Raw genomic sequence first — 13,824 nt, forward strand, 5'->3', positions numbered from 1 at the left:
CATACTGTTATTATCCATTCTAGTCATATCATATTGTTGACCATAGGTCAATTCAATCTCAATTATGAGTGGTTACTGATTGTTCATATCTTTGACTTGTTCGTTTCCAACTTACCCTATGGACTAGCCCATACTTAAATCTTGGGAACTCGGTAGTATAATTGAGTGGGAGTGTTAATCATAGATATGAACATCTATAGCTTCTGATGAAGAAGTGAAATGATGGTTTACTTTTAGTTTGGTTCAATGAGCTAAATGATAGAGATATCATTTCAGTAATTAATATTAGTTTACTGCAATATCATTTACAAGGAACTAAGTGTTTCAAGGATAAATACAATGAGGGGTAAAATGGTATTTTAGTCCCATCTCATTGTAGACCGTCTATAGAGGATTGAGTGACAATTATGGTTGTAACAATGGATAATTAATAATGTGTCTATATTTGTCATAGAGCTTTCTATGAATTTAAGAGTGCAATTATGGGTTTTGTGTGGAGTCACGAGGAATTAATTAGTAAATTTATTTGTTAGATTTATGATAACTTATTGGAGCTTGATTTCATAGGCCCATGGTCCCCACTGTACCTTGGATAAAATCATCTAGATAGTCTCAATTAATTGATTTAATTCTCAATAAGAATTATCAAAGTTGACTAGGTGAATTTTGGATAGTTTCACAGAGTTATGTAATTTTGAGAAGAAAAGAGAAATTAGGGCAGATTTATTAACAAAGATAAATTGGTATCTAAATTAATAAATAAGTTTAAATCAAGGTTCAAATTATAAATAATTAATTTGATAATGGATTTAAATAATTATTTAATTAATTAAATCAATAGAAAATAATACAGGCCTTGATTTTAAGTCCAATGGGCTTATAATCAAATGAGAAATTTCAAGGCTAAAGCCCATGATAATTTCGACCTAGGGCTGTTACTTGGCGATTATTTTATTAATTTTTAATTAAATAAATGACCTAATTGAGTCTATAAAAGGAAGGCTAAGTGAGAGATGAAAACAGAAGTTCAAATTTCTAAAACACAAGTTTCTGATAGGTTTTAGATTCTCTCTAAACATAAGTCATTTTCTAAGCCTTATTGTTCTTTTCTCTTCTTCTCTTTGTATTTATCTCATGTGTTGAGAATTTCCCACTCAAGTATAGGTGTTCCTAAGGATACTTTGGAAGGTTGTGAAGAAAATTGAAGACCGGTTCAGTTTCTTGGTAATACTCTGCGACAGAAAGGATACAAGGGTTAGAGAAACTGAAGGAAGGACTCATTCAGTCCGCTACGTATAATGTAAGTATTCTTATCATTATTTATCTTTGAATTCAATTATTAGAAACATGTTCTAGGTTATCTCATATTAATTTGTTTAATATTAGATCTACATGACATCCGCGCGCGCTCCTACACGCGTCACCCAGCAGCCGCGCACGCCCCTGCGCACACCACCAGTGCACCACCCGCACATTGAACAGTACCCGTCAAGGGTACTGTTCATCCAATTTTTTTAAATAAAAATGTGAAAATTGATTGTTTATAATCAAAGCCAAAAATATCAAATTTGTTTTATCATTTAAAATAAGAAATTTTTGTTGGTTGAGATTTAAATAATTAGATATTATTACAAAGATTCAAATTCAAATTTAAAAATAGACTAACAACTTAATTTTAAATATTTTAATATATATTAAATTATTAGAATGAAGATATCAAATATTTAAGATATTATCTTTTAAATACTTGTTATTTTTATTACATCTTTATTTGAAAATATAAATATCTGTTTATTATATAGTTTTTAATATTTAAATTATTTGAAATTTGATATTTGTTAGTTAGATATTTTCATGGATATTTGAATTTTTTTAACTGTTTTGAGTTATTTTAGGGTTGTTATAACTATTAATATTTTTTTTTTAAAATGATTAAAATATTAGTTTATTATTGTAACATCACAAGATATTTTTTGAAAAACAGTTAAGATATTTTTTCAACCAATTAATAAAATATTTTTTTAATAAATGGGATTTAAATTAACTTTGTTAATTGTTGATAAATCCTATTTAAATTAAATTGATATTTTTTTCCAAATTAATCTAAATCAAGTTGATTGTTGTAAATGAAATTTAAATTAACTTTTGTTAATTGTTGATAAATTTCATTTAAATTGACTTATTTTTGTAAAAATTTAATTAATTCGAATTTTTTTATATATTCTAGATAATTAATTGTGATACTTTTACAAATGAAATAAATTGTGGTATTTTTACATAAATTAAAAGACTTGCTCATATAGTAACATGATTAGGGCCATCCAATTATAACATGTCTATTTTCACTATATGTGATATTTTTGCAATTGGGTTTAGATGCATATTATGGCCCATATGTTTGTTAGATATATGGATTTTTCCAAATAGAATATTCATAAAATAATAAGTTTTATTTGGGCCCATTAGAAAATGTAAAGTTTAAACTCCTCTCTTGTGGGTAATTCCACTTGTGAATGCTCATTTGCTTTGCATGACTATAGTGGGCCTAATCGATTAATAACAATTAATTAAATGAAGGTTTAAATTCCTGTCTTTTGGACCTTGTATGGAAGTATGTGGGCCTTTATAGTGAGAACAACATACTGAACCCAACCCTCCTCCATACAAGCCCAATTGTTAAGGCCCATTTACCTGAGTTAGACTTAATTGTATAGGTTCATTATATTAGTTAAACCTGAATATTGTCCAGCAACGAATTAATTCTAAATTAGTTGAATTTGTTTCAATGTGACACTTTACAATTAATAAGATATTATAGGACTTTGGTTTTAAAAATTTAATCTTTTCAATTTTTTGGAGAGCTGTAGTCATTAATTTTCTAAATATAAATAATAAAAATACTATTTTTTTTTTTATAATGAGCTTATTTTAATAATTATATTCGATCTCCACCGTTGGTTTAACAAAATCAATAGCTTAATGGGGCCTCGAGACGCTTTGATTCATCCCCCTATGACAGGTGTTCATTAGTTATTTTGACAAGGTTAGATTTCAAAAGATAGATAATTATAGGTTAAATTCTACTAGACTCACCCCTACGGTGACTACCAGGACTAAATCTGTGATTATCGAAACCGTGGGTCTAGCTCATAAAATAAGAGATTTTTTTTCTTATTTTGATCGAATAGTAGGTTGTTAATAATGGTGTCCATTATTAAATGAGTTTACAACTCTATTGAACTAGTTGTATTTTTTTTACTCTCGCCAACCGGGACAACGATATCATAGATTAGTTAAAAACCTAAAGAAATAGAGATATGATTATTTTGGTATTTTTTCTCATATCTTACATATTTTTGAAATATGGAGAATGTCGAGACGACCTACGAAATTATTGATTAGCTCCAATACATGTTTGGTGCCAAGTCAGCACAGACTCGTTTTGAGGCCACCAAGAAATATGTCAATTCTTGGATGACATCTTCTAAACATGTCCGCGATCATCTGATCAAAATGACAAACTACCTTCAGGAAGCTGAATTTCATGGAGCGATAATAGATGAGGAAACTCAAGTTAGCTTAATCCTCAATAGTCTCTCTCCAGCTTTCCTGCTGTTCACCACAAACTATGTATTGAATAAACTCAACTATGTTATGACGCAGCTCATGAACGAGCTTCAGACTTTTGAGTCTATCATGGGTGGACCAAGTAAGGGAGGAGAAAAGAAGACAACTACTACTGCTGCTGCTGATCCAGTTAAGGCTGAAGCTAACCAAACTTCATCTTCGAAAATTGGAAACAAGAGGAAAATGGGACAAAACAACAACCAAAAGCCTACAAAAGGCTGGAAAGACAAGTGCACAAACAAATGCACAGACGCCTAAGGGGAAGAACAAGAAAAACAAGAAAGGTAAAGGTAAGTGTTTTCACTGCAAAGAGAAGGTGATTGGAAACAGGATTGCCCCAAGTTTCTAGCAGTGAAAAAACAAAGGTAATGATTATAGTTCATATATCTTGGAAACATATGTTTTAGAGAATGATAAATTGTTTGGATTATTGATTCTGGATCTACCAACCATGTTTGCAACTATTTTCAGCATCTTGAATCGTGGGAGGAAGTGGACGAAGGCGGCTTAAAGCTTAGAGTTTGGAACCGAGCGTTCGTTGCGGTCCAAGCTAGAAGAAGAGCTCGTCTGAAGTTTGGAAATAAACTTTTAATCTTAAATGATGTATTTTTATTCCAAATTTTAGTAGAAATTTAATTTTAGTTTCCATGTTGCAATCAGAACAATTTGTTATGACCACAAGTTCTAATTTATCTATTTCCTTCAATGGATCACAATTGTGTATTGCATGTTTATAAAATGGGCTTTATATTCTGCGACCTAACGAACCCCTCGCTCTTAACAATGATTTATTCAAAGTAGCTAAACCTAGGACCAATAAACGTCAAAAGATCGATAACGATAATATGACATATTTATGGCACTTGAGACTAGGTCACATTGGCTATGATAGGATTCAAAGACTTACAAAGGATGGGCCTTTGAGGGAACTCACCTTAGGTGAATTATATGTCTGTGAATCTTGTCTAGAAGGCAAACTGACCAAGCGTCCATTCTCTGCAAAGGGTGATAGGGCCAAAGAGACATTTGGACTTGTGCATTCAGATGTTTGTGGACCTTTGAATGTACAAGCCAGGGGTGGTTTTGAGTATTTCATCACGTTCATTGATGAATACTCTAGATACTCATGTCTTTACCTAATGCATAGGAAATCAAAAACATTTTCAAAGTTTCAGGAATTCCTAGCGATGACACTGAACCAATTAGGTAAAATGTTAAAGATCATGTGATATGATAAGGATGGGGAATATTTGGATATGCAGTTCAAAGATCATTTAACTGAACTTGGGATTTTATCACAACTTACTGCCCCGGGTACTCCGCAACAAAATGGTGTAGTGGAACGCTGGAACAGATCTATATTGGAAATGGTTAAATGCGTGCTTAGTTACTCAACTCTATCAACTTCGTTCTAGGGACATGAAATTGAAACCGCAAACGACATTCTGAATGTCGTGCCATCCAAATCAATCCCCAAAACACCTTTAGAACGTTGGAATGTTCGTTAACCTAGTTTACGCCATTATAGAATCTGGGGGTGTCCCGCCCATGTCCTAAGGAAAAAGGAAGGAAAGATAGAATAGTGAATTGAAGTTTGCATGTTTGTTGGCTATCCTAAAGGTACTTGGGGTGGACTTTTCTATAGTCATTCAGAAAAAGAAAGTGTTTACTTTTACAAATGCTACTTTTCTGGAAAATGACTATGTCCAAAACTTCAAACCACGCAGCAAAGTAGTTTTAGAGGAGATGGTTAAAGAATTGACTCCAACCAATGTTCCATTGTCATCAGTGTGAGTTGATGATGAAATTCCCACTCTTCATGTCCAACCGACGGAAGTCGATTTAAATGAAGAAAGTACCACTGTTCCTGAGCAAATAGTCACGGAGCCTCGTCGTAGTGGGAGGGTTTATAGGAACCCAGTTTGCTATGGTTTGGATGGTGAAACCAATATGGTTGTTGGTGACACTAGTGATGATGATCCATTGTCTTTCAAACAGGCAATGGCTAGCCCTGAAAAGGAACTATGGCTCGAAGCCATGAAACTGAAAATGGAGTCCATGTACTCAAATTCCGTCTAGGATCTTGTTGAAGCACCTAGTGACTTTAGGGCCATTGGGTGCAAGTGGATCTACAAGAAGAAATGAGGTGCTGATGGAAATATCGAGACTTATAAAGCTTGATTAGTGGTAAAGGGTTATACCCAAAGAGAAGGCGTGGACTATGAGGAAACTTTTAGTCCGGTAGCCATGCCCAAGTCCATTCGCATCCTCCTATCCATAGCAGCCGCTTTTGACTATGAGATCTGGAAAATGGACGACAAGACAACTTTTCTTAATGGAAAGCTTGACGAAGTCATTTATATGGGTCAACCAAAAGGATTTAAAGTAGCTGGACAAGAAAAAAAATTTGCAAGTTGAATAGGTCTATTTATGGACTTAAGCAAGCTTCTCGTTCCTGGAACCTTGGGTTTGATGAAATAATCAAAACATATGGCTTTGAACAAAATATTGATGAGCCTTGTGTTTACCAACTGAAGGCAAATCAAATAGTGGTATTCCTGGTTCTTTATGTAGATGATATCTTACTCATTGGAAACAATGTTAAGAAATTGTAAGATGTGAAGAATTGGCTGAGCAGTCAATTCCAGATGAAGGACTTGGGTGAAGCATGTTATGTTCTAGGTATCCAGATCATTAGGGATAGAAAGAACAGACTCTTAGCTCTATCTCAACCAGCTTACATAGATAAAGTGCTTGAACGATTCTCAATGCCAAATTCCAAGAAAGGTTGTTTACCGTCCCGCCATGGACTTCATCTTTCAAAGAAGCAGTCTCCCCAGACTCCTGAATAGGAAGATGCAATGAGAAAAGTTCCTTACGCATCTACAGTTCGAAGTCTGATGTATGCCATGTTGGGTACTAGACCAGATATCTGCTATGCAGTGGGAGTAGTGAGAAGGTATCAATCAAACCCAGGACCAGAACATTGGATAACAGTTAAGCATATCCTGAAGTATTTAAGGTGGACTAGGGATTATATGTTAGTCAACAAGGGTTGTGTTCTGAACCCTGTAGGCTACACCGATTCAGATAATTAGAGTGATGTCGATGACAAGAAGTCTACTTCTAGAATGGTGTTTACTCTAGGGTGTGGAGCTGTGATATAGAGAAGCGTAAAGCAGTCTGCAATCTCATATTCCACCACGGAGGCTAAGTACATAGCCGCGTCAGAAGCACCTAAGGAAATAGTCTGGCTAAAGAAGTTCTATTTGGGTTTTGTTGTCTTTCTAGAAATGGATAAAGCGCTTGTGTTGTTTTGTGACAATACAGGAGCGATAGCCAACTCGAAAGAACCTTGTAGTCACAAGAGGAGAAAGCATAGAGAAAGGAAGTATCACATTATTCAAGAATATGTGCCCAAGGGAGATGTGAAGGTTATGAAGATTGCATCTGAAGACAATATTATCTTGCAGATCCATTTACGAAGACACTGCCAGAAGCTACATTTGATAAGCATATCAAGGAAATGAGATTAATATAATTAAGGCATTAGTTTCAATTAGTGCAAGTGGGAGTTTGTTAGGGTTTTATGCCCTAATTAAAACCTAATTTCTTTGTAATCTCATTTATTATCAATAAAAGAATAGAAATCATTTTTTGACTTGGTCAATCACTTTGCTCACATGTTTTATTTTCATGATTATTTGTTTAATATAAACTTCTATTAAATCCCAAGCATATAGCTATTCATATTTATAGTGACGTAATCACAGTGGAATATAAATATGATTATATGTTCAAACTAAGTTAGTCCTAAGATTTATCAGTGCACAGGATTTACACTAACTTGCCAATCTACGATATGTTCTACTTATACATCAAAGTGTTATGTTCTTTCCAGAACATTAGCAAAGTAGATAAGATTAGATGTATTTGTTACATCGGACTGAACCGATATTGACAGTTGATAGGATACGACCAGCAATATATAAACTTTTAGGAATATGACCCTTCGATTACCCCACCAAATCTGTCAGAGTAGTTCGTGCCTCCTCGGAAAAAGTGACCTACCCACATTCAATCATACCTTTTCGGTTCCCAAGAAAACCTATGATGGCTATCACTCTTCCCCATGCTTCAAAAAAAGGGAACTTATGATTACCTCTTTTTTCCATATCTCAGGCAATATATATATAGCTTCCAGAATTTCCTTTTCACCTTTTACAAGCTATTTTTCTGCCAAGAACTCTTCCAAGAACCCCCAAGTCAGAACCCAGAACCTCTTTGAAGACCATCCTTCTTCATTCCAGGAATCGGCTATTCGCACACCTACACTCGAAATTTCTCCAGGACTCCACAATCTTCGTATAGGTAAGCTTCAGAACTTTTTCACCCTTTATTTTGTTGTGCATGCCGATTTAAGTTAACTTTTTAGGTTCTGATATTGCTCTGTGTTCTTGGGTAGAGATGCATGAAAATAGGGCATTTGCTGAGTGATGCTAGATATGGTAGTGTATATTTTCCTTTTAGGGGTCATGAATCAGTTTGATAGTTGAGATCATAAATTTAGGACGTAAAATCGAAGTAAAAATTCAATTTTTAGGCTAGTTGAAAAACTGGGTTTTTCCCGCCCTTACTGAAGTTGAAAAAGCTTTTTCAGAAAAACTTTTTGCTTTCACTTTTTGATCTGTTTTTCAAATTGTTCGTATGAAAAATTTAGTTTTCGTTAGAATGCTGCTGTATAAAAGTTAAACTTTTATACACGAGCAGTGTTATTCTAACCAACTTTTTAGGCTCTCCATCCTCACCTCCCCCTTTTTCTGCTCGCAGATTTTTAATGCAAGATTTGTGGGGAGGTGAGAGGCCAATAGACGATGATCTACTTGCGCAACTGCTCAAGGGCGAAGAACAGCCAGCTTTATGCTTCCATGAGATTCCTTTCTCCAAAATTTCTCCTCCCAGACCTCAACCAACTCCAGTTAGAATGGGTCGTGTTAAGTCCACCGCCCAAAAGAAGAAAAATCCAGAAAACCCTTCCAATCCTCCAACCTGGCCTGACTCCCAGGCCGGGGTTCCCTCGACCAGTGGTCGAGAAAACATTATTCCTGACCCTCACGTCCAAGTTAGGGCTCGTCCTCGATACTCAGTTATTCCCGACGTCGAGTGGTATCTTTCCCCATTCCGCCAAGTAACCCCTAGGATGCTAGCCAACTACTTCAGAAAGTACGGCCTTTCTGGGGTAACCCTCAAATCCCTACTGCGGATCAGAGGGCGAACTTGTCTGGAGGCGTTTACAGCGCCTGGTCGAGGTATCACATAGAGGCTGGGGCTACCCTTCCTCTGCATCCATTTTTCTAGGGGGTGGCGAATTATTTTGGAATCGCCCCCTTACAAATTACACCAAATGGATATAGAATGCTTGCTGCACTCTATATCCTTTACAACCACAAGAAATGGCCAGAGCCTAACCCCACGAGGTCAATTACCTTTTTGACCTTAAGTTCAACCCCCAACAATCTGGTACGGGGTTTTTCCACTTTTGTCACCAGGAGACCAACCGAACCTTCCTGAGTGACACAACCCACATTTCCAACGTGGGGAAATATAGTTAGGAGTATTTCCTCACGCCTGACATGGTCGTGAATAACCTGGCCTTCACTCGATGAGGTAAAAGTCTTTTTTTCACTGGTCGCTGTTTTTACTTAGCAATTTTCCTTGCATTTTTCTGAAACTTCTTGTGTTTTTGAGGCCCATGGTTACGACCAGACCCAACACCAGACATGGTGTTGAGGTCTGCCATGTTGGCCAGCATGACGGACGTTGAGAAGAGCGTCAATTCCCTGGTCACTGAGGCCAACTTGAGGCTAGCTAGCCTCTTGGCCCCTCACCAGGATGTGAGGGAACCTGCGGCAAGAAGTGCCACTGTGGAGGAAAATCCTGAGCAGCAACCACCAGTGTCTCCTCCTCGACGGAGACCGACTGGGGTTACAATCAGGGAACCCATTGGCACTCCCCTAGCAAAAAGGTCTTCTGCCCCCCAAGGAAAGGGAAAACAAAAGGCAGCCGAGTCTGTCATAGACTTAGATGAGTCCTCTGACAAAAACGGTATTGTTATTTCACTCTTAGATAACTTGCCAATTCTCTATCATTTATTTGACGGGGATGGAAATTTTACATATGCTCCAAACCTAGGGCCAGGCTTCTTCATGCCAGAGAGTGAATGTATGACTAGTAGAGTCAATAGTATAGCGACCAATAGTAATAGCTCGGGTATTTGACTTTGTAATTTTCTTTATTTCTTTTCTGATGCAATCATAACTTGTCATCTATTTTTGGCTTACTGTCTGCATGTTTACCTCTTTTGCAGAAATTCCTTCTGCAAACGTTTTCGATCTTTACAGTACTCAGGAGGAAGAGGAGGTTCCCTTGGTTCGAAAGAGGAAATCGACCAGGAAACCTGACGGTGAGTCCAGTCAAGTGCCTTTGGCCAAGGAGAACCGAGCTGCCGATCCTTCGAAGGATGGGCCCTCTGGCCAAACATCTTCCCAGCCTCCTGCTCCTCACGAGAAGGAAATTCTGCCTCCACCTGCTCCTGCTGCGACGACTCCTTCATCCCCATCCCCTATTGAACAGGCTCAACAAACTGAGGGTGTTCCCTCTGGGCTAAACTATCGGGCCGCTCCCTAAGGTCGGCCAAGGATCGTCTTACTCACATCCTTAAGCATGATCGCTGTAAAGAGGCCATGGCTGAAGCAGAAACAATGGGGGTCGACCAGATCCTCAATAGAGCCCTCAATGAAGTGGCCAGTGTAAGTAATCTTCCTTCTCTTTTGTACTCATGGTCTTGATTTTCCATTTTGAAGTCAGTCTAACTTTTATTCTTTGATTGCAGGAAATGCTGACCATGACGGCTGATCGCGTCCATGTGGGTACAAGTGTCGAGCAATCCCATGCTAGGGAGTCGAAGCTAATGAAGGAGCTTCAAGCCACGGAGGCAAGGTACGCGGGAGAGCTGGAGGTGGTGACCCAGTAGAAGGATTCTTTGGCAGTGGACCTGGTGGAGAAACAGACCTCTTTGGAAAGTGCCAGAAAACAGAGAGATGAGTACCAGGAGGCCAGCTGAATCCACTGGCGTGAAGTTAAGAAGCTCCAGGAGGAAAACCTTGTGAAGGACAGGAGCATTGCCATCCTCAAGAGCCAAGTGGAACAACTCAAGCGCATGAACACCAAGGACCTGGAGAGGTACAAGAATGTGACACTTCGATGTTTCTATGACTTATGGAAACATAATCAAAGTGCCAACTTCAGCTACCTTCTAGAGGATGCCAGGACAGCCGAGTTGGCTCGCTGTGCTGCTCGACTGGCTGCCGAAGAAAGGGCCAGAGTTCCTGCCACCCCAGAGATTTCACTGGCCACGTGGATGGATGGAGGGGAAGCCGCAGAAGACGCAGTTGAACAGAATGCTCCCCAGGATCCTCCTGCTGCTCCTTAGCTTGTTTTTAACTTATTTTCTTTTCTTTTCCTTGCATGACCCACAGGTCATGATGTTAAGACAATGTTTACTTTTTTATTGCTGCATGGGTAGCTTTTCCTTTTAATTTAACATTTACATTCAAGCAGTACTGCTCGCGGTGTAAAAGGATTCCTTTGACATTATAATATTTTTGCTTTATTATAACATCTGTTCGCATGACCGAACCTAGCATAGTACTTTGGCTTGATTTAACAAAATATAATTTTTTTGAAAAATACTCTAAGTACCGTAGCATGCTTTCACTTATTTTGTTCATGTGTTTACATACCTCTTGGTATGCTTTGCTTTCTATGTACCTTAGATGCCCCCCAAGTGACTGAGGAGCTTTAGGTCCTTGGTCACTTGCCTTGACCACAACCTGTACGAACATTACTGCTCAATATAAAATGTAAATCTTATAATACAGCAAAACAACACACGTAATGAACAAATACTTGTAAAAAATTACAAAGTTTGGCAAGAATGACTGGCTGCGCACAGTCCCTTATAATTCTCGTATTTAAATGGACTAAACATGTCTTTACGAGTGATCTTTGAAAGATCTTAACCTTATAAGCGATTAGCCATATAACATGACTAACCCTTTCTCAAAACTTGTAAAAAGTAAAAATTAATACAAGCCAGTCCTTTAAGAAGGATTATTTACTGATAATACTTGCGCAAGTGTTCTCCTTCCAATAAAACGGAACGAGATCTCCATTTAAACGTGCAAGTTTGTAAGTGCCTCGATGAAGGACTTCTTCAATCTGGTAAGGTCCTTCCCAGTTTCGTCGAAGTACTCCAGCAGCTTGGTCGAGGGTGTTTAAGAAAAATCTTCGAAGTACTAAGTCTCAAATGTTGAACTTTCTCTCTTTTACTTTGGGGTTAAAATATCGAGCGACTTTTTGCTGGTACGCAGCTACTCGGAGTTGGGCTTTCTCTCGTTTCTCCTCGATCAGGTCTAGGGACTCCATCAACAGTTGGCTATTTTGGTCTTGGTTGTATGTGATTCTTCGATGCGAGGGCGGATCTAACTCAACTAGAAACATAGCTTCATACCCGTATGCTAAGGAAAATGGGGTATGACCTGTTGCTGTTCGGTGAGAAGTTCTATACGACCAGAGGACTTCAGGCAGTTGTTCTGGCCATGCTCCTTCACCTTCTTCGAGCCTTTTCTTCAGAGTATCCTTCAATGTCTTATTTACTGCTTCAACTTGCCCATTTTCTTACGGATGAGCAACTGAAGAAAAACTCTTGATGATGCCATGCCTTTTCCAGAAGTCTGTGAACATGTCACTATCAAACTGGGTGCCATTTTCTGAGACAATCTTTCTTGGCAATCCATATCAACAAACAATGTTCTTGATGACAAAATCAAGCACTTTCTTTGTCGTTACGGTTGCGAGTGGTTCAACCTCGGCCCATTTGGTGAAGTAGTCGACCGCCACAACTGTGTATTTCACCCCACCATTTCCTGTCGGCAAGGACCCGATTAAATCAATACCCCATACTACGAAGGGCCATGGACTTTGCATTTGCTTTAACTCATTAGGAGCTGCCCGTGGGATCTTAGAAAACCTCTGACATTTATCACATTTTCGCACAAACTCCATCGAGTCTTCGTTCATGGTTGGCCAGAAATAACCCTGCCTTAGAATCTTCTTTGATAAGCTCTGCCCCCCAGCGTGGTCTCCACAGAAGCCTTCATGTACTTCCTTCATCAGCTCTTTAGCCTTTTCTGGTGTAACACATCTGAGCAGTGGCATTGAGTATCCTCTTCAATATAGAACACCATCGACTAGGATATACCTAACAGCCTATTTCTAAAGGTTCCTGTCTTTGTTTCTATCTGCTGGTAGTACACCACTCGTGAGATACTCCAAGTATGGTGCCATCCATGTATCTGCTAACCGGACCTCCATATTGGTTTCGTCTGCTTGTATGCTTGGCGCGTGTAGCCGTTCGACTGGCACTATATTTAAAGTGTCAGCATCCTTCGCACTCGTGAGTTTGGCTAAGGCATCTGCGTTTGAATTCTGATCTTGGGGTATTTTCTATAGGGTATATTTTTCAAATTGTTCCAACAGATCTTTCGTTTGGTTTAGATAGGCCACCATTTTTAGGCCTCGTGCTTGATACTCCCCTAAGACCTGATTCACTACCAGCTGTGAATCACTGTAAATATCCAGCACTTTAATGTTCATGTCTTTGGCTAACCTTAACCCGGCAAGTAGGGCTTCATACTCAGCTTCTTTGTTCAAAGCGGTGAAATCAAACCTAATCGCGCAGTGAAATCGATGCCCTTCTGGCGTTATCAATATCACTCCTGCTCCCGCGTGAGATCCGTTGGATGATCCGTCTGTGAATAGCTTCCACGAAGGAGCTTCAACTTGGAAGTAAGGACGTAACTTCCTTGAAGCCAAAATTAGGAAATAGGCTAATATTTCAATGGGAGGATATCTCAATTCGGCCCTGATTAACCTCTTGCTCACAAAATACACCGCCTTTTGTACGCCTTCTTCTTCTCTTACTAACACCGCACTAGCAGCATATTCGGTGATCGCCAGGTATATGAGCAAAGTTTCTCCATCTACAAGTTTTGATAAGACAGGAGGCTGCGCCATGTGGGCTTTCAAGGCTTGGAAAGCCTGTTCGCAGTCTTCAGTCCACTCGAACTTCTTGTT

The 13,824-nt window shown here is 38.4% G+C and overlaps 1 protein-coding gene across 1 annotated transcript in view; it reads left to right on the forward strand.

The window, feature by feature from the left end:
• Positions 1 to 11,119, forward strand: part of LOC133806246 (uncharacterized) — a 120,965-nt gene extending 109,846 nt beyond the window's left edge. Inside the window, exons 4-6 of the mRNA XM_062244369.1 lie at positions 9,995 to 10,278; positions 10,520 to 10,626; positions 10,936 to 11,119. Coding sequence (XP_062100353.1) covers positions 9,995 to 10,278; positions 10,520 to 10,626; positions 10,936 to 11,119 — 575 coding nt within the window. The remainder of the gene's footprint in view (positions 1 to 9,994; positions 10,279 to 10,519; positions 10,627 to 10,935) is intronic.
• The last annotated feature ends 2,705 nt before the right edge of the window (positions 11,120 to 13,824 follow it).

This window comes from Humulus lupulus, chromosome X, assembly GCF_963169125.1.
Source record: "Humulus lupulus chromosome X, drHumLupu1.1, whole genome shotgun sequence".
Lineage (NCBI taxonomy): Eukaryota > Viridiplantae > Streptophyta > Magnoliopsida > Rosales > Cannabaceae > Humulus > Humulus lupulus.